This window comes from Lissotriton helveticus, chromosome 4_1, assembly GCF_964261635.1.
Source record: "Lissotriton helveticus chromosome 4_1, aLisHel1.1, whole genome shotgun sequence".
Classification (NCBI taxonomy): Eukaryota; Metazoa; Chordata; class Amphibia; order Caudata; family Salamandridae; genus Lissotriton; species Lissotriton helveticus.
The window spans coordinates 778,561,939-778,584,273 of record NC_136063.1 but is presented as its reverse complement, the minus strand read 5'-3'; the positions used below and the strand labels follow the sequence as shown (position 1 = coordinate 778,584,273).

Here is a 22,335-nt window from a genome sequence, read left to right as displayed (position 1 = left end):
CTGGAAGCGTAAGCGGAGTGGGCTGGGCTGACGTATGGCAGTGATGCACGAGGTTCTGAACCAATATTACAGAGCTAAGGGCTTGGGTCCGTCATTAGCTATATGAAAAATCAAGTGAATCGGGTGTCCGTTTTGTAGTGGTGAAGTCACCCGGGTCTTAACGCAAATATACCATTATGTCTGTAAATTTCCACAACATGACCAATCTGAAAGGTACGGGGTATCACTGTGTTGTACCTTCCTTTATATTACTCTCCCATATCTTTTACCTTATTGCGTTTATTGTTGTATTAGCGCTGTTGTATTTCTTACCTTTCTGTACTGCGACCTCCACGTCACTATGAGTCATCATGGAACTCCCCTTTGGTATAAATGTGAACTGGGTATCACTGACTCTATATTCATTCATAGTTGCACACATAAAAGATGGTGGACATGAAGCATTTCTGTGAATATGAATGTTTGTTGTACATTCAGTGGAGTGTTGCAGCTGTAGTAATACAGGGCTGTGAAAGGTTTAAGTTGCAGTTTTTGGCACATGAAGGGCAGCTATTATATATACGTATGTGGTCATTCAGGTATACTATCGAACTTGGTGCTGGAAATCAGTGTTCGAGGCTTGGAATTGCGTCCACATCCTGTTATTGTAGAGTAATGACATAATCTACGCGTGCCTGAAAATGTACTGTAAATACGGGGCTCATGTAAATTGCTGATATAGTTTTGGGTTGATTTTGCGGTTTATAAATATGCTAAAAAAAATTTTTTAAAGGAGGAATAGTCCACATTTACTGTCAGAGGTAAGATGGTTGCATACGCTTTTTATAGCACAATATAATGTGGTAGATCGTAGAAGCAGCATTTTAGAAACATAATAAATACAGAGACACAGATAGATAGTTGAAGTGGGTACGGGCACATGCGCTTGACTCCATTTTATTATGTTGCTGTTGGTAACAAGTAGATTAGCAATCATGATATCATACACAGCTATTCAATCGTAAACGGTTTATGACTTCTGCTGTACTAAGGTAGGAGCACTATATGTGAAATAATACACAGAAGATTCTATCGTAAAGGGGTTATGATTTGTGGTACACTGAATTAGGAGCGGTGTATGTAGAGCCTGCGATGATGCGTGGTTCAAGCAGAACACACTGGTAAGAATGTCTTTTGGCAACAGAATTTTGCCTTAATATGGTCATGTGGTGATTATTTATGGTGCACTGAGTAAGTGGTACGTGTGGTGCTCAGCGTGTGCTCACCCTGCCATGATGCGTGGTTCGACTGGTCTGTACTCAAAATATTGAGTGTTGTATACTGGTCTGCATCAATTTTGAGGTTACAAAAAATAACTACCCTTGATAGTTATCATGCTCTGCAAACTAGGTCTACTGATTGCTCCCCATAACAAATTAAATGATTGCATTTCACGCAGTGCATTCTAACTTTCTCAAAATGGCGACGTATGTCTGGTGGCGATGTTAAAGGTGATACCCCAGAGGTACTCGGTATTAGTGGTGGAGGAGGTACATTTTGGCACTGTGTTCTACTTACTTTATAAACGTAGTTCACAGGATGTAGGGATTAAAGGTGCTTGTGAATACTAGCAGTGCCACAGGAGTATTTTTTGTCTGTGCCTTAAATAAATAAAGGCTACATTCTCTACTGTCTGTAGTGTAGATACAAAGCTGAATTGAAGTTGTAAACCCTGTTGCCCTCAGGGTAGATCTCTTAGGGTGAACTGCATCATATGCAATCATGATTAAAGTGGAAGATAGAACATATATGCAGCGTAAATGTTATTATTCAACTAAATCTGTAAGTGATATAAAATAAGTTTTTGATGGAAGCATACAAAAGGGATATTGTGTAGGGTTTGATAGGTGTTATACTTATTTTGGTTTGCACTGTGTTAGTGAAATCTGAAACAAATAGGTTCTGTGGAGCCTGCCATGATGCGCGGTCCGGGCAGGCCAAACTGATAGTAATGTTTTTTGTCTTGTGAATTCTGCCTTAGTAAGGCCACGAGATAATGATTTTTGGTGCACTGAGTTAGTAGTACCTTTGGTGCTTAGCGCTTACGTATCCTGTGATGATGCATGGTCGGGGGGTACAGTAATTGGACTAATGTGTTTTATCGATTGAATTTTACATGAATTCCATTTAAAAGGGTCATTATGTCTCACAGTGACATAAAACTGTTCACTCTTCTTTGTGATGATTTATGGTGCACTGAGATAGTAGTATCTTTGGCGCTGAGCTTGCACGTATCCTGCGATAATGCGTAGTGCAGGGGGGCAACATTAGGCGCAATGTTTTTTGCCTTGTGAATTGTGCTTTAAGAAGGCTACGTGGAGATGACTTGTGGTGCAGTGAGTTAGTGGTACCGAAAGAACTCAGCGTATGCGTACCTTGCAATGATTCATGGTTCGGGGGGTAGCAGTGGTATAATATCTCTTGTCTACTGGAATGCGTCATGTACAATCGCCATTCTACCTTAATCGTGAGCCCTCACAATGTAGATCTAAGGCAGTAGACATCACTGACAACAAGAAATTATTTTTGTTGTATCCTTTAACAAAACTGACTCGACTTACATACATCAAGGCTAACTTGAATGGTGTCCGTAGTGTAGATGTAAAGCTGAATTCAAGTTGTGAACCCTGCTGTACACAGTGTAGATCGGAGGCAGTAGTCACACAAACATCGAGGAATGCCTTTTTGTCTCATACGTTAACAAAATCTGAGGACACAGTACAATTGTCTCTGCCTTAAGGAAATCGAGACTGAATTTAATGTTGTCTGTAGTGCTGATGCGCAACTGGTATCAATTCGTTGATCGCAGTTTGCATTTGAAAACAGTACTCAGTACACTAATTGAGGAATGTTTTTTGTGGCATCCTTTAACAAAATGGTCTCTGTCTTACATAAATCAAAGATAACTTGAATGCTGTCTGTAGTGTAGATGTAAAGCTGAATTCAAGTTGTGACCCCTGCTGTTCACAGTGTTGATCGAAGGCAGTAGTGACACAAACATCGAGAAATGCTTTTTTGTCACATACGTTAACAAAAGCTGAGGATACAGTACAATTGTCTCTGCCTTAAATAAGTCTAGAATGAATTTAATGTTGTCTGTACTGCTTAAGCACTTCTGGTATCAAGTGGTGAACTCTGTTGATCACAGTGTACATTTGAAGGCAGTATTCAGTACAGTCACTGAGGAATGTTTTTTGTCACATCATTTAGGAAAATTGTCTCTGCTTACATAAATCAAGGCTAACTTGAATGCTGTTGGTAATTTAGCTGGAAAGCTAAATTCAAGTTGTGAACCCTGCTGTCCGCAGTGAAGATTGAAGTCAGTAGTTGACACAGACATCGAGGAATTCTTTTTGTCACTAATTTTAACAAAATCTGAGGACATACTACAATTGTCTCTGCCTTAAATAAATCGAGACTGAATTCAATGTTGTGTGTGGTGCTTCTGCGCTTCTGGTATCAAGTGGTGAACTTTGTTGATTGCAAAGTACATTTGAAGGCAGTACTCAGTACAGACATTGAGGCATGTTTTTTGTATCATTTATCAAAACTGTCTTCGTCATAGATAAATCAAGGCTAATTTCAATGCTGTCCATAGTGTTGATGCAAAGCTGAATTCAAGTTGTGAACCCTGCTGTCTGCAGTATAGACCGAAGGCTGTAGTCAGCACAGTTATAGACGAATGCTTTTTGTCACATCCTTTTACAAAATCAGAAGACATAGAGTACAATTGTCTTTACCTTAAATAAAGAAAGGCTTAATTCAATGTTGTCTCTAGTGCAGATGCAAAGCTGAATTCAAGTTGTGAACCCTGCTGTCCATAGTGGAGATCGGAGGCAGTAGTCGATACAGACATAAGTCGGCGGTGCTGAGGCATTTAGTTCGGAATGGGCTTGTATCGAGGAGGCACGTGGTCATGGCGTCAGCCACGTGGCAGGGTGTGGACCTTCGCTGTAGCGAAGTCTCTTCACCTTGCAGAAGTGAACCACGCCCAAGGTGTAGGCTAATTATTTATAGTCTTACGCTGAATTTGCGTACATTGGAGCAGCCCGCTCCGCTTTTGCTTCAAGGGAGGGGGGAGACAAAACAGCTACATGACTGAAATATTCCCCAGTGTCTGAGATAATATGGTTGCGTCCACTGTGCAGTACACAACACGTATCCATAGCATATCTACACACGGAAAAGCTTTTGGTTTCTATAGTGTGTTGTGTAAAGCATATCATCGGTAGTATTAGCAGTGTGTACATTATTGTTGATGTACGAGATCCTTCCCTTATACATAGTTGATTGCCACATCTCTGAACATTGAGCTGGTGTGCTGTTGAGGGGATATATTATTTTGGGAAGGTCCGTTGTCCTGTTTTGCGCTGCATCTGAGGTAGTAGAGAGGGAATGGTCAGGAGGGGTGGTTCTTTTGGTGGTGGCTCTAAGTGTTGTTATTTTGTTGGGTGTTGGAAGTGTATAATTAGTACCTCTATTACATATTTGTTTATAGATATGGGTGAGAGTTGGATGTAAATCACACAGTACATAGTCGATGTCCTTATACTAGTTAAATCTTGATATTAATTTGTTAGTGGTAAATGGAGCTATCACCTTTTTTTGGATAGCATTGTAGATTTGGTTTGTTTTTGAAAGTTTGTATATTATTAACGTTAGTTGTGGTTCTGGTTTGTAGTGATTTTCTTGGAGGTAAGAATAAATTGAAGAGTGGTAAAATTTTCAGTTTTTTCTATGTTGCGAATGGGATGATAATTAAAAAGATAGAAAAAAAACAGATATGCTTATTCAAGCAGGTTATAGTTAGGAATTATCATTTAAAAAACCTTAGAAATTCACTGAAAAAAACATAGGTTTCAGGCACGTTATGGTTAGGATTTAGCATTTAAAAAACATTAGAAATTCACTGAAAAAAACATAGGTTTCAGGGGGCGTTATAGTTAGCTAACTATAACTCGCTCGCCCCAATGCACTGCTGATGACATCACATATTACATCACTCATGACATCACTGATGGCATCTCAAATTACATCACTGATGACATCACTGATGACATCATCCATGTGATAAATTTGCAGACCTCCTCTCACTCTAATATAACCTTTGATACACACATTCAAAAATAGGAACAAGAATTTTCACAAAAATGGATATACCAATACCAGTTAGAAAAATCTATTCAGTAATTCCAATATCTAAATACACATCCACTCATTCACCAACAGTCCTATATAGTCACTCATACATATATTCACTCATCATATGTACTCATACACCTATAGATCCTTTTACACACCGCCACTCATCCATACAGTTACTTACAAACATAGTCACTCATGCTAATAAAGAATCAAACATCCATTTACTTGCATACACTGTTATACACACATCACTACTCTCACTTCTACAGAAACGTACACATACTTACTCTCTTAAACAATCACTTATATAAACACATACTTATTTATACAGGAACTCTTCCAATCTCTCACTCTCACATATACTCACTTATATACACCAATACTCTCATATACTAGTTTAAAACATATGTAGTTACTCATAAAGACACTATTGAGCCAGTCATTCATTCACTAACACACCCATACACACACTCATCCATCCATACAGTCCTGCACACATTCTGTCTTCAAGGCATACAAGCAGTGAGTCACTCATTCATGGAACTATGCACTACGTAAGACCACCCCACTGAACGATACAGACACTCAGACACTCATACTGGTACTAAAAAAAACAACAAATTACCCATATAGACACTCATGTAGCTACTCACTAACCCATGCAGTCACTTATATAGAAAGTGAGAGACTGATACAGATAATGATATATTTAAACATTACTCACTAACCCTTATATTCACTAAAATACTCTTAAACAATGTGTTATACAATCAATTTTTTAACAAGAAAATCATCCAGTTAGACACTTATATACCCATTTATTCTTCCATCGACCTTTAGATATACATATATAAAACATATTTAATAATCAAAAAAACACACATTCACTGGATGATGTTATCAGTGATGTCATCAGTGATGTCATTTGAGATGTCATCAGTGATGTCATGAGTGATGTCACTGACCATGTCATGAGTGATGTAATATGTGACGTCATCAGCATTGCATTGCAGGAGCGCGAGTTATAGTTAGCTCAACTAACTATAACGGGTGAATTTCAATGGTTTTGTATGAGAGAAATGTCCAGCTAACTATAACGCCCCTGAAACCTATGGTTTTTTCACTGAAAAAAACAAATAGTTGCCAGTAGTTAGTTATAGTTAGGACCTTGCTTCCATAGGAAGAGTGCTTTTTTGTTTTGACAATAACTTAAAATAATGTGCACGCACAAAACCATAGAAATTCAGCTGTTATAGTTAGTTATTTCAAGCAATTATAACTTGTGCCCTGGATATGCACTGCTAATTACTGCAGATATTACTTCACTCATGAAGTGTCCTATGGCATCATTGATAATATCACTGCAACATTTGCAATAAAATTACTGATGAGAAACCTGTGCATGATGGGGGTTCGAGTTATAGTTTCCTTGGGCATGGGTCATAGGTACTTGAAATAGCTAAAAGGTGAACATTATAGTTACAAAATAGAATTATTAAAACCGTAGAAATTAATTGACAAAAACAAATTTACAAGCACATTAAAGTTAGGCTCATTACCCTGTCACTGACCCACTCAGAGACTCATGCACCCACTCAGTGACCAGCTCTGAGACTCATGCATCCATTCACAGATCTATTGAGAGACTCATGTAGCCAATCACACACTCACTGAGACTTATAAATCCCCTCACACACCCACACCGAGTCATGCACCCACTCACAGCCTTACTCAATTACTTACGCACCCACACACATACCCACTCAGACACTGATGCATCCACTCACTGAACCGCTCAAAGAATCATGCACCCATTCACAGACCAATTCTGAGTCTCATGCAAACACTCACTGCCCTACTGAGAAATGTATGCACCCCCTCACAGACCAACACAAAGGCACACACACACTCATAAACCCACCCAGACTTATACACCCAGTCACAGATCATCTCAGACAGTCATTCACCCACTGAGTGTCTCATACACACACTCACTGACCCACTCAAAGATGTATGTATCCCCTCACCGACCCACTCAGACTCTGATGCATCCAATCACAGATGCACTCAGAGACTCATGTACCCTGTCACATACCCACTCAGACACATATTTATCTACTTAGTATTTACACATTCACTAAGACACTCACAAAACTACTCACAGAGTTACTGCAAGGTTTATAGAGTTAAAATCAGAGTTATAAATCTTAAATGTATTGTTATGCATTGAATTCCTCCTTTTGCTCTGCGGATTCGTGACGGAGTCGCAACTCCATTTAAAAACGTTCAAAAAGGATTTAAATGAATACTATTTAGTGTTGTACAGTAGGGTGACTCAGAGAACCTCCTTTGTGTCAACTGTGTGTATGTGACTGCTACACATTAGAGTGGATGCAGAGTTTAAGTTTGATGAGAAACTCCCTGTTGTCTTTGTTTGAAAAGTGAACTCCATCACTTCTAGATATTCCATGCATGTCAAAATGCAGGTTGGTGTTGTAGATGGAGCCCATATTGTGGTCTCTGAGGAATGCAGAAACAGATTTTTTTTAACATATTTCCTGGCTTTGTGTATTTGTGGACAGAATTTGTTTGACGATTCACATTTCTGCCTTTGGTAAGTGTTAAAGTACACAAAGGCAATGCCAGGGAAATGTGTGATTAATTGGGCAAAGGTATCCTTCATTGCTATTTCCAAATCTACCCCTGTCAGTGTGTCTATGTCATTGCCACCACAGTATACAATCATGAGGCCAGGCATTTGGGAATACACAATACGTTTAACCCAAGGTAGCAATTGATGCCACTTTAACCCTCTCTAACCAATTTATTTTATGTCCACATTAGGCAACCCAAAGTCCGGGTCAAGTCTTCTCTTTCAAGCACACTCTCTGGTCCAGAATACATAGCTTTGACCCACCATCTACATTCTAACAATTTTGAAGGTAGGAGAAGTAGTACACAGGAGAAAGCTGCAGGTTGGTAGAATTAAACACTATAAAATGAAGGAGTGGACACAGTTTATGAAAAATCCGTATTTGATTGGGTTGTGTAACTAATAATATACCTAAAAATAGCTAGTGATTTAAGGAGTAAAGTAGGTAGATCTGTGATTGGCTAAGGATAAATGTTATGCAAGTATCCCATACTGGATATGATCACATTTTCAATCAGTCAATCACACCTGCTAGAGTTGAACTTGAAGATGGTGTGCTCTGATTAGAAAGTGTGTGAACTTTTGTCTTACTTGCACAGGAGAGTGTTCCAAAGTAGGTTGCTATGACAACTGAGGTAAAGCAATGTGGGGTAGGGTTCCAAATATACTGCACATAGCATGTGTTGCGTAATATGAATTTTCTAAATCAGTACTGTCATTTCATCTGAAATGTAGGTGTAAAAACATAGTACTATCATACTAAATGCTTTAACGAGCTCCCGTATGGCGTCGCGACTCCATTGCAAAGTTACACCGGGGCCGCGCTAGGCATTGCTATAGAATTGTGGATAAACTCGCAGACACTACCAGAATGAGCTTTATATGAGGGTACTAACAAAGGGTTAAAAAAATAATCAATGAAAAGTGGAGTAAGATAAGGAAAAAATGCAGGGAACATTTTGATTTGCTAACTACATCTGTAGCTGTGGAAAAAATAAAGGGAGACATTTCCATTACTAGTTCTTCCTTACAGAGAGTGCCACTGGTCATTTTCTGTGAGAAAAAAATTGAAGTGAAAGAGTTTTAAGATAATTTGAGGATCAACTGACTGAATTAACAGTTATGGTAATAATGAGTATACTGATTATCTATCTATCTATCTATCTATCTATCTATCTATCTATCTATCTATCTATCTATCTATCTATCTATCTATCTATCTATCTATCTATCTATCTATCTATCTTTCTATCTATCTATCTATCTATCTATCTATCTATCTATCTATCTCTCTCTCTCTCTATATATATATATAATCAGTTATAAGTGTAAGTTAAATGTAATTTATTTTGATTATTAGATATTAAACCTGTAATGTGAATGTAAAGGGCCTGAATGTATTGACTATAGATAAAGTGAAATGCATCTGGAACTAGTCATCCATTCCAACAGTAATTGATATATACATGTAAAGAGTGTGATATATAGGCATCTGGATTAATGAGCGTAGTTGCCGAGACTCGAACCCGGTTCCCCAGCTTCAAGGTCGACTTCTCTAACCGTAAGGCTACATCCTCTCTCTTACATTTAGAAGGCAGAAATAAATATAAATTCAATTGGTAATAACACTTGTTCTACTATTCTGTGTTCCCCCAAGCTTCCTAATAAAAATGGTACCTCACTTGTGTGGGTAGGCATAGTGCCTGCAACAGGAAACGGCCCAAAACCCATCATATTTTTACAGTGAAAACTGACCCTTTTTTGGCAATGTGCGTAGCTGTTGATTTTTGACCCTAGCTCAGCCGGAACCTAGGGAAACCTAGCAAACCTGTACATTTTATAAAATTGACACCCAGAAGAATCCAGGATGAGGTGATGTGTGTTGAACTCACCAGGTTCTGTAACCCAGAATCCCTTGCAAACCTCAAACTTTGTAAAAAAAACACCACATTTTTCTCACATTTCTGTGATGAAAGTTCTGGAATCGGTGGGGAGCCACAAACTTCCATGAACCCAGTATTCCCCAAGTCTCCCGATAAAAATTGTATCCCACTTGTGAAGGTAGGCCTAGATCCTGCGACAGGAATCGGCCAAAACCTCAACTTGGGCACATCACATTTTTCCAGTGAAAAGAGACGATTTTTTCAGAAAAGTGCCTAGCTATGGGTTTTGGACATTTTTTTAAACTAGACACCCAGGGGAATCCATCATGGGTGATATGCGTGGCTCTCAGCAGGTTTATTTACCCAGAATCCCTTGCAAACCTCAAACTTTGCCCCCCCAAAAATGTCCTCATATTTGTGTGATAAAAGTCCTTTAATCTGGGGGAGCCACAAACTTTCACCTACTGAGCATTCCCCTAAGTCTCCCGGTAAAAATGGTACCTCACTTGTGTGGGTAGACCTAGTTCCCCTGACAGGAAACGGCATAAAACGCAACAGGGTCACCTCATATTTTTCCAGTAAAAAATTGAGCCTTTTCTCACAATATGCCTAACTGTGGACTTTGGACACTAAGAAACCTAGCAAAACTCTAAATTTTGTAAAACTAGACACCCAGGGGAATCCAAGATATGGTGATGTGTGTGGCTGTCACCAGGTTCTGTTATCCAGAACTCCTTGCAAACCTAAAACTTTTTTTAAACACATGTTCCTCATTTTTCTGTAATAGAAAGTTTTGGAGAGCCACAAACTTCCATGCTCCCAGCATGCCCCAAAGTCTCTTGATAAAAATGGTATCTCACTTTTGTGGGTAGGCCTAGTTCCTGTGACAGGAAACAACCCAAAACTCACCGTCTCCCCTTTCCAATGGTACCTCTCTTATGTGTTTTGTGCTCAGGGGGGCAAAGAGAGCTCCAGGAGCACCGATATAGTGAAACTGAAACACACCGATCGGCTCCTTTCCGTTTCAGTTTCAGTTTCAATGTAGCTTCAGTGCACCATGTGCATGATCGTATTTAAATTGAAAAACAAATGCCTCTTCCAAGCCTCACCTTACAGGAGAGCGATTTAGTACTCGTGTGCACATTACGGAATGGTTCCGTCCTGCGCAAAAGAGCACTGAGGCGCATGACGGACCCATTCTGTCATGCACACCGAAAAGGTTAATGTGTTTGGAAGGAGCTCCATGGCTTAGTTACTGGCTATGTTAGAGAATATTGGGATGCTTCTGTGAATGTTTGACTGGGTGTGACCAAGGAAATGATCACTCATTCTCTCAAAACGTGTCAGGGCTGCTACTGACAGCGTGTGTGCAGTGCAACTGCTAGGCAGACCCGACATTTACAGCATGTTCCCAAGTTAACATAGACTTTCAGGTTTCAGTGTCTCACATCTTCACCATTCATTTCCAGACACACAGAGCAGTTAATTAATTGTGTAAAATATAGGAAGATGTACACAGAGTTTCACACCCCAATACTCTCTGACTTTGGGCTCGATTCACAGAACTAACTTACAACAAAATCCTAAACTTACTACTTTTGTTATTCACAGAAGGCATTTAGTAGTCTTAAGTTAGGATTTTGTCTTAAATTAGGATTTTTTCTTAAGTTAAACTTAAGTTTAACTTAAGTTTGTCTTAAGTTTCACTTATGACAAAATCCTAACTTAAGACAAAATCCCAATTTAAGACAAAATCCTAACTTAGGACAAAATCTAAATTTAAGACAAAATCCTAACTTAGGACAAAATCCTAACTTAAAACAAAATCCTAATTTAACCCGTTTACTGCTTCGAACGTTCAGCGCCAGTGCTGAACGTTCGAAGAAAGGGGTGCGGCCACGTCGGCCAACGGACGTGCGCAGCACTAGTAAGGTAGTGCTCGCGACGACCATTGGCCGACGGCAGCACTAAAGGGGTTAAGACTAAATCCTAACTTATGACAAAATCCTAACTTAGGACAAAATCCTAACTTATGACTACTAAATGCTTTCTGTGAATACCAAAAGAAGTAAGTTTAGGATTTTGTCGTAATTTAGTTGTGTGAATCGGCCCCTTTGTTACCAGGTAATCCATGCTGCTCCTTTCAACCACATTAAGAGACCCATAGAGTCACTAAGAGAAGCACTGATATACTGAGAAACTGACAATAACAAGTCACAAATTCACACATATAGCCCATTCAATGTCTTGGGACTCCAAGTGCAGAGCCTGGGTGTTTAATTTTACTCATAGGCCGACTTGACATTTAAAATACATTGGCAAGCACTCCTCTTGGACTACATAAACATCAACCCATGACAGTCTGTAGGTTGACCATAGGGAGTAAGTTATGCGCTAAAAAGTTAAGACATATACTTTTACTATAAGTTTCAGTGAGTTACTTGTCCACTTACAGACCCATATCTCCTGTTATATATCCAGTCTCACACACACACTCAAACTAACATGCCTGTATACAAAAGGTTAATGCCACTAATACACCCAGTCACACAGAGGAAGAGGCATTCAGTTAGACACACACACACAAAGCTCTTGTGAATTCAGCTGTAATGGAGGCATCACACTCACAGTCACATACCTCAAAACTCTCTAACACAGCCAATAAGCAATCTACGAAGGCCTTTCATACAACTTTAGAGACTCATGCAGTCAGTAAGAAAGCCATTCATATACTAACATAGTGTCACCTACCCGAAGACCCCAGCAGTCCAGAGACCGGAGCCGGCTCTGAATTCTTTGTCCGCCTTGGAAGTTGTTTAGAAGGGAAGGGCCAAGGACCTCTGCGCAACACAGTCAAAACAGAAGAGGAAGCACGGTGTACGGCAGGCAGAAAACAAGAAGAAGGAGTGAAGGAGTTCGGCCGTACTGTAGTTGAAAAATCCTGGAATGAAGCACCCGACAATGAACAAGTGTACCCCAGAGGAAGTGGAACATTCCAGAAGTGGGACCAATGAGTTGGCGGAGCTCGAAGCAGCGATCGAAGCCCCAGGGAAAGAAGCAGAGTCTCCTATCTGCCCAGAGCCATGGAGTTCCTGCAGCATCCCTGGAGGGGCTTGACTTCACCAGGTGCATGCAAGGCTCTCAAACACGAGCTGGAGGGCAGTGATTGGGAGGGGAGTGAAGGGAGATCTGAGAAGTAAAAGATTGGGCTGAACTGAAACTGTCATAGTGGCCACTTAAGTACCTCCAAAATATCTCTAAAAGAAAAGACTATTAAGATTTATGCTTTGGGGTACTTCTTTTAATCTGAGAGGTTTTTGTTTCTTTTGTGTTTTGTGTTTTGCAACAGAAAGGAATATTATAGGGAGACCATATCCATACCTTAATCTCATTTAAAAATGAACCTCCCTCACTTCCTCATAATAACCCCTTCTTACTCTAAAGAGAAAGAGGAACAAGAGAATATCCCCTACTAACCTCACCACAAAAACTAAAGACCAAAAAGTTTATGTTCTTACCTCGGCTTCTTCTTCTCCTGCCAATCGTATTGATGGACAGGAACTCCGAAGACACTGGAAAAGAAAGAAGACTGTGAGGCAGGTCCCGGGGGTTCTCAACAAGGGGTCTAAGCCAATAAAGGGGGTATGAGGTTGAGGGGTAGGGCCCCCCGTCCACGATAGTGGAGGCCATGCTGGACTGGAGCGAGGCGGAAGAAGGGGGGGAGGCCACCATAAGGGGGTAGGTAGAGAGATTGGGGCAGGTTGGCCTAGGGTGGGGTAAGCGTTCTGGGGTGTCGTCACAGGGGTTGGGGGAGAGGGGATCAGGGTGGAGAGGTGAGGGACCAAGCACATCAGTCCAAACCTTTTCTTTGCAGGGTAAGGAGCATCGCGGTGCAGCTGACTGCAGGGCTGGGGGTGGCCCACCGGCACCGAGGTGAAGAGACGGTGGCGTCTCGTGTGGTGAACCTGGTACTGGCGGGGGAGCCCAACACGGCCAGCGCAAGAAGATAAGGAACGACCTCGCTGGCCCCTAAATGCCGCATTTTTAGGTGGACCGCAGCACAGGAAAGGAATCCCTTGGACAGAGTGGATGGTTTCGGGGGGCACCGGTGGTTACAGTCTGCCCCCCCACAAGAGGGACATGTAGGTTCTGGTAAGGCCTGCAGGGATGAGAGGTCCTGGGAATGGCTCCAGGTGGAAGAGCCGCTTGTTTTGGATTATGATGAAGAGATCCCCAAAGTAGGGGAGTTGATTGAAGAAGTTGGTGAAGGGGGGCAGTCTCATGTGCCCCCTAGTGTTTTTTCAGGCACCAGAAGGGAAGGCGAGAAGAGTCCGCACTCACTCGGTGAGGGCCCACCGGGTTGAGGAAGGGAGAGAGTTGGTGGCCAGGTGCTGGGCGGTGGAGCGCGCACTCTCCTTAGAGCCAGGTAAGGCAACTAAAAAGCAAGATAGGCCTGAGATGGTGTCTGTGGGGATGGGGAGGAATGGGGTCGAGAGGGGACTGACGGGCGCTTGCCGAAAGGTAAATATGTTGTGGATATGGGGGTGGGGACACCGGATGGGGGGCCGAATAGTAATAAGGTGGAGAGTGTGACCAACACCGACCAACACCAACGCAGTTGCTAGGGATGGTAAAGAGCCCTTGGAGAGTAAGGAGTTGAAAATCAAGAAGCTCCCTTATATGGGAGTGACAAAACTCCTTGGGGCCCATTTAATGTTGACAACCAAATAGTAAATTTGGAAAGGGGAATAAGTGGAAATGCTAAAGCTATTACACAGGGAAGTAAGGTCAAGAGAGGGCTCCAAGGAGGAAGAATATGAGCTGGCGAAAAGTCCTAAAGTGCCATTAACTATAGAAAATTGGACAGCAGCATTCTTGATTTATGTCAGTGTATATTGTGAGAAGTTCCCAGAGTGCTGTGTTCCAAAGTTTAAGTACATGGATGTAATTCAGAAGGCGCAGATCACAGGGGGTGGCTATGCATGGGCGCAGTACAATGAAGAGTTTCGGGCCCGAATGGCATGGGACCCGGAAACCAAATTGGGGGAGTTAGACACCGACCTATGGCAGCATACTATGGGGGCGTAGAGAGGGGTTAAAACAATATTTTCAGCCAGCGGTCTGCCGATAGTCCATCGGCCCTTTCAGGGGAAACCCACCCTGGGAGGGGTGGGAGGCGCGGCCGCGACACAGTCTGGGGCAGGAGGTGCATGCTGGGACTTTAACAAAGGCATGTGCACGCAAGAGTATTGTAGATTTTGCCATGAGTGCTCAAAATGTAGTGGACGACATGCCTTGGTCAACTGTCGGGGGGGGCGACCATAAGGGGGCCAGCAGTGGCAGCAGCCAGGTGGGACAATCTAAGCAATTTCAGAACAGCTGTGGGGCAAAGCGCCACAGGGTCCTGGGCCCAAGGGCTCATATGTCAGTTAACATTGAACAATTGGAGGGGGGCCTGCCAGGTTACGGGGATGTGAGGGCTCGGCGGGTACTGTCAGAGGGGTTTCGATGGGGATTTCAGGTTGGTTATCTTGGTCCCAGGCAGAGACAGTGGGCGGTTAATCTCAAATCAACAGCAGAGCACAGGCAAGTGGAAATTCAACAAGGAGGTGCGGGAGGGGAGGATGGTAGGACCTTTTGAGGATTGGCCAACAGAGACCCTAATTGTCTCACTAATCAGGGTAGTACCCAAAAAAGAAGCAGGGCAATACAGATTGATTCAGCTTTTGTCCTGGCCGGAAGGGGCCTTGGTTAAGGATTTTATTGATGAGGAGGCGGCCTCATTTTCATACTCTTCAGTTGACGTGGCCATGTCACTGGTAGTGATCGCGGGTGTAACGGCAGCAATGGCAAATTGTGACATACAGTCGGCATTTCGTTTGCTTCTAGTACACCCAGATGATTGGGATATTCTGGGTATCCATTTCGAGGGTAAATAGTACGTGGACATAGCTTTACCGATGGGTTACTCTATGCTGTGCGCTTTGTTTAAGTGTTTTAGCACCTTTTTGCAGTGGCATTTCACACAGCGCACAGGTCACAATGGGGTGACGCACTATTTGGATGATTTTCTTCTTTGTCTGTTCACCAAGATCCAAGGATTGCCAGACAGCACTGGACAATTTCCATGAGCTCATAGATGAACTGGGGGTCCCTTTGGCACCGGAAAAGACAATGGGACCCAGCAGGGTCCAGTCTTTTTTGGGTATTGAAATTGATTCTGTGGCTATGCGGCTAGCTAGCCAGCAGATAAAAAGGAGAGTCAGGGTGGGGTGGACTTTTTGTAGGAGGCTGGGGCTAGCACTAGCAGGACATCATCGTCCTCACCATCACGTAGTCTGTCGGCAGGGTTAAAGGAGGATTTACGCATGTGGAAATTTGGGAAGGGAGGACGATGTAAATTGGGATGTCCACATTTTCTCTGATGCAGCAGGCAGCAAAGGCTTTGGCCTGTTTTGGCAGGGTAGATGGTGTGCTGAGCGGTGGCCGCAGCAGTGGAAGGATGGGGTGCGTAGCATAGCCTTTCTCAAATTCTTTCCGTTGGCAGTGGCATTGACACTTTGGGGACAGGAGCTGGCTCACAAGAATGTCTTGCTTCGGATTGACAACATGGCAGTTGTGAACATAGTGAATAGGCATTCCGCAAGGGACGAGGAAATACTGAAACTGTTATGAGTTTTCATGTTGCGGTGCCTGCGATATTGCGTTTTGGGTCTTGCATGTACCGTGTGTAGACAATGACATAGCTGAGACTTTGTCTCATTCACAGTGGAGGATGCGAAACATCCTTTACAACAAAACTTTTACAACGCAGTGCTATTACAACGCAGGTTTTACAACAAAAACCATTACAACGCATTGCACTGGGGGGCGCTCTACGATAGGGAATAGATTTAATTTACTATCCAACACCTTCCCTACTATCCACGGGGACTGGAGTTGGAATAGTAAATTAAACTATTCACTATCCAGCACCCCAGAGCGCTATGCGTTGTAACAGCATGCGTTGTAAAAACTGCGTTGTAACAGCATGCGTGGTAGAAGCATGCGTTGTAGTGTCATACATCCGTGGGGGATATTCTGTGGGCTGGCCAAGGAGGCGGACAGTACACCAACCCCCTTGCCCGCGCATCTGTGGTACGTAGGCAACGCGGGATGTTACAGTTGGTGGTAGGCTCGTTGTCAGCAACCACATGGTTATCATATCAACTGTCCTGGAAGCAGTTCTTGGCATCGGGGGCGCAAAGGCGTTCAGAGCTGTGGCGACAGTCCGAGGATGTCATTCAGTTTATTTTGGATCTCATTGATCGGGGTCTCTCCAGGGTTACTATTGCCAGGAAATTGGCGGGCATAGCTTTCATGGGGAAGCTTTTATGGAGCTATTCCCCATCGGCGGGTGAAGTGGGGAGGAGGATGCTAAAGGGATGGGCCAGGGAGAGGGGGGACGTTCTGTTTGGAGTCCTCTATCTTGGCGAACGTTATCCAGGTTGCTAGAGGCATTACCAGCGGTATGCAGAGAGGATTTTGAGACATTTTTGCTCTCCACGTTGATGGTGTGGGCATTTTGAGTGTCCAGACTGTTGGGCAGCAGGTGAGGGGTGTGTGCGATGGCACGATGTGACCCCTTTGTAGTCCGGTATCTATATTTGGTTGGGTAGATCTAAAACAGATCAGAGGGGAGGGGAAAAGGGGTCAGGTTGGAAACACCAGTGCCAAGGGCGAGTTGCCCGCTTCAATGAACCGGCCGCTGGCGAGAGATGTTGGGCGGTGCTGGGGAGGAGGTGGTTTTTAAACATGAAAAAGGGCGGAAGGGGACGGACTATCAGCTGCCCATGGTTCTGAGGAAGGCATTAAACAACATTAGCTTGGAGGGTGCTTGTTATGGGACACATTCCTTTCAAAATTAGGGCTGCAACGGAAGTGAGTAACCGGGGTTGGTCATGGGGCGATATAATGCGGCTGGGGCACTGGTCCTCTGAATGCTTTGAGCGCTATGTTAGACAGAGTATGGGGGGGGCGCATGTGTCATCCACCTCTTTGTGAAGGCTCATACTATGTTCTCTCGTTTCAGGTTCAGTTGCCGGCCCTCAAGCGTAAGATCTGTCCATATGGATAGTGGGATATTCCTTTGTAAAATGGGCCCATGTACAGGCGAACTGGAGTTATTTTGGGTCACATTTAGGTTTTAATTAATGTTTCATTTGAATTGTCTGGCATAGGAAGGGAGGGATGCTGTGGAGGGAACTGATTCCTTTCTTAAACAGATGGAAGTCAGGGGCAGGTGCCCAGATGTGTTGCTAATCCATTTAGGTGAAAATGATTTGTCTAGGGACAAGGGAATTGTCTTAATGAGGGCAATGAAGAGGGATCTGACACGGCTTAAGGAGTAATGGTACGGCTGCCACGTATTGTGGACAGAGTTTGTGCCTCGGAGGGTGTGGACGGGTGCCGTAAACCCCAAGGCCATTGACAGGGCCCAGCAAAAAGTCAACAAGGAGATGTCTAGGTTTTGTAGAGGTGCAGGTTTTGGGAGAGTGAGTCACAAGGATATAGGTTCTGATGCTGTGGAATTTTTCAGAGATGATGGGGTAAATTTTTCAGGATGGGCATGGACCTCTATGTATTGTAAATTAGGGAGGTTCTGTCTAGGTGTTTAAACGTTCAGAAACACGCAGCATATTGAGGCTCATGGCTACCTATTTGGGTGGCAGAAAGGTGAGGGGGCAGCCTCCCTCACTTTCTGGGTGGCGGGGGTTATTGGAAGTTTGCCAGGGTTGGCAGAGGTTTTTGGGCATTGTTGAGGTTGGGTTATCTACAGGAAAAGGTAGGCAGGTTATTTTAAGTTTGGTTGGGTGATTTATAGTTGTAAAAGAGGCAGGCAGCGGAGGTTGTTTAAGGGAAGTGTTGATTTAAGAGGGTCATAGGTTATTGCAATGCTTGGTATTGTGTTGTAATATTGTAATGTATGGATGGGGCGGGCTCAAGGAAACTTTAGGGGTGGGAACGGGGTCAGGGGTCAGGTATGATGGTTGGTATTATTGATTTTTATAGTTTTGTGAGACGGTTTGCCAGGGATGTTTATTTGTTATGTGCACCTGTTTCAATAAAGCGGCCTTTTACAAACAATCTTCTGGTTTGTGGTCTGCCCCCCCTCTCAATCCTGGCTGTGATGGATTTTTATTAACTGCTCGTGGCAGTGGTGTTACATGCTGGTTTTCAATTGTTTTCCCTTACCTGATGTTAATACTGATTGGAAAAACATGTTTCAAAATACACGGGTCACCTTGTTCATTTTTACTTTTGTGGTTGTCCAAAATCTTACACTTGCACCAGTTCAAACTTTACATTTTTCATTCAAAATGTGAACTACCACGATGAACCTACACACTTAATCCTTCTTAGGAAAGTATTTGCGGGCCACATTTAGCTGAACATCGAAACTGGATGACATGTCTTTTATATAGAAGCAAACTGTTCAAGCAAGGGAAAACAAGACAAATAGACAATGTATTCTTTCTACCAGACAAAGACAGAAAGTATATTATCCTAATTTCTGCACATTAATGATTCCTATACAACTCTTTTGTTCTTTTTCTTATTTTCCTAGTTTAATTGTAGATTCTTCCACCAAAGTTCTGCCATGTCAATTTCATCGATTAACATGTCAACGTCATTTGAAGGAGATGTTTTTGGCACCAATATTACCCATCTGACCAGTGAAGCCCAGAGCCCACCAGACAGCTTGAGAACCCTCAAGGAAGTGGGCATGGCTGTTATGATCGGTGTCACTGGGGCTGGAAACGGACTAGTCATATTGAGTTTTGTTGTAGATGCCAACCTTCGAACACAAAGCAATTATTACCTCTTGAATTTAGCGATCTGTGACTTCGGCATAGGTAAATAGACACTGTGCATTTCTTTCCTACACTGATATGTTGCTCTATTCCTCTAAAACAGCTAGGATGATGATCACACTACCAGAGCCTTATACTTTCCGACTCAGTGAGAAGAGTAGACACAAGGATGTTAAGGAATTCTTGGATTGAGTCACCTCTGGTATTCTCAAGAAAATCACAACATGCTAGGAGGTTCATAAATGAACCAAACAATTTATCTGCCTTGGATTGCCAAACGATTGTTTAAAAAATAAATGGTCCAGATTACAAAATGGCTTGCAAAAGAAAATATGCTGTGCATCACTAATTTAAACCTACACTTTTGCATTGATTTACAACCTTTTATCAAACGAATAATGATCCCCAGGAGTATACATGGAAACAAACGTATGTCAGCCATTTATTTTCCTATATATCCCTCCTCAAGTAAAGGTACTCCTATGTTACATGAGTAACTCTGGCCGATTTGTTTTCTTGCAACACAAACAATCCTATTTTTCTCTTTTTGATGAGCGTAATCCTCCTTTTTTTCATCCTGGAAAAACTCTTACGTCTCCTTTTTTTAAGAAAGTTTAGTGGTTTAAAAGTTAGACACACAATGCCAAACCTTTGCAAATATCCACAAAATTGTAAGAGTTTAGGGGTGTTCCACACAGTTTGAATTGCCATTCACCCTATCACATCTCACATTGCTGCCGTATATAAAATATAGACTTGCCATAAAGGATGTCTGCAGCAGTGCATTCCATCTTACTGCATTTTAGCTTGGAGATGGCAATTGTTTGCACCTGAGTTCAACTCTTTTAAACAATTTTATGAACTAACCCACTAATTAATTTATTTTCAAAACATATCTCTCAGTTATTAGTCTACAAACAAAATATTAAATGCCTCAATATTCACTGAATTCTTTGCAATATTTCTTTTAGGTACCTTTTCGACCCCATTGTTTATGAAGAACTATATCATGAACGGAAAATGGATTCTTGGAAGGCATGCCTGCAAAATGTGGCTTGTCATAGATTATATCATAAATCAGTGTTCAATTAACACTATAATCCTAATCAGCTTTGACCGTTTCCTGGCAGTAACTAAACCTGTAAGTATGTGAGTATAGTGATATATTTTTCACTCTAAAATCATCATACTCACCCCACACAAGTTTCTTAATATGATCATGACACTGATTAGATTTTTCACCTCTTCACATGCTAATATCTTACACATGAAAGTCATTCTGTTTTTCTCAGCAACATCCTACTGCGTACTTAGGCGCTGATTAGGATCCGTCCGGTCCCTAGCGGTGTTGGGACCGTCCGCCAGTGGTGGGGTGGTCCCGCACCTGCAATTAGGATGCCATCGCCACTGCGCGATGGCATCCTCCATTCCCAGCATTGTGGCGGGTGGTGCTCACAGCCATGCCCAACACAATGCTGGGAATGCACAGGGTGACAGGCACCGCAAGGTGCCTGCCACCATGTCCATGACAATGCAGGCCCCCATTTGCACCTCCACCCCCCAAGACCCTGGGCGCCTGCAACGGGCCCCGGAAAGCAGACTCCGCATGGCTCCGCAAGGAAATGGGTGACGGGCGGGTAAGGATGTAGGGCGGATCGCCACTGCCATGCGGGCGGTTGTGATCCGCCCTACATCCTAATCGACCCCTTTTTGTATCCATAATGGTTTTGTTTTCGTACAACAAATGTATAATTGTGTGCAAAAAGTGTATCTAGTTGCAAAAAGTTCATATATGAGATGGAGGAGTGAAGCATATGCTTTTGTCATTTTCATCTGAAAAATGCAGAATGTTTAAAGCTGATTGCTTCTTACTGCAGAGGCTCAGGTATAGTTTACAATCACACATTGGTACTGGATTTCAAAAATCTCTGCAAGATCCATTTTCAATAGAGTAAAGGTTGGAATGGCTGAAGATAAGATGACATTTTTCTATTGGCTGCTTTGAAGGATGTCCAAATGTCTGTCTAAGTATTTGACCTTTTCTTCAGGCTTGTGGGTGCTAGAGTCTTGAAGTACCCTATGGACATTGAGGCCTAGGTATGGCTAGTCAGCATGCCTGCCCTGTAGAACGTCTGTGAAGCGGAAGACTGAAAAGGTAATGTAGACAAATGACGCTATGACTGCCTAGATGAAAAACAATTGATGAGCTGTATATTTCTCTTGTTTGTTGACTATGGAACGTATTCCTTTTGCCGAGGGAATGCAAATGGGCCTCCATACAAAGAAAGATGTTTCTGCTGCAGAGAACTCCCAGTGGTCAGTTGTAACTGGTCAGTTTATTGTTTACTGGAACTGGAGTTATAAGATTCTTCTGTAATTGGAAACTGCAGCCTGGTGTATAAAGACTTAAAGACTGAGGGCCTTATTATGGCTATAACGGTGTTGTGGTGATGGTCCAACAGTCGCCACACTGTGGGACCTCCGGCAGCACTACAACTGGGAAAAAAATGCTGGCGGTGCCAAGCAAATTATGAGTTGACTCATTGCCACCCTTTTCATGAGGGTGCGACCACCATAAAAAAGGTGGCAGAGAGGTAACAAAGGACCAGGTCCTGGGGGCGCAATCAGAGGGGCACATGTTGTGCCTCCCTGTAGTTAAGCACATTAGTTCCTGCGTGCTGCACCATGCAGGAAATTTCATATGGCGCTGTCACTGTGGCAGTTTGCATTTAAGGGTCTCCAATGAGCCTTACAGACCACC

The 22,335-nt window shown here is 42.7% G+C and overlaps 1 protein-coding gene across 1 annotated transcript in view; it reads left to right on the top strand.

Annotated features, from left to right (window-relative positions):
• The window catches only part of LOC144828064 (histamine H3 receptor-like), a 120,745-nt gene that overhangs the window by 29,929 nt on the left and 68,481 nt on the right, over positions 1–22,335 (top strand). The window contains exons 2-3 of the mRNA XM_078686201.1: positions 19,328–19,616; positions 20,546–20,715. Of these exons, the coding sequence (XP_078542327.1) occupies positions 19,328–19,616; positions 20,546–20,715 (459 nt within the window). The remainder of the gene's footprint in view (positions 1–19,327; positions 19,617–20,545; positions 20,716–22,335) is intronic.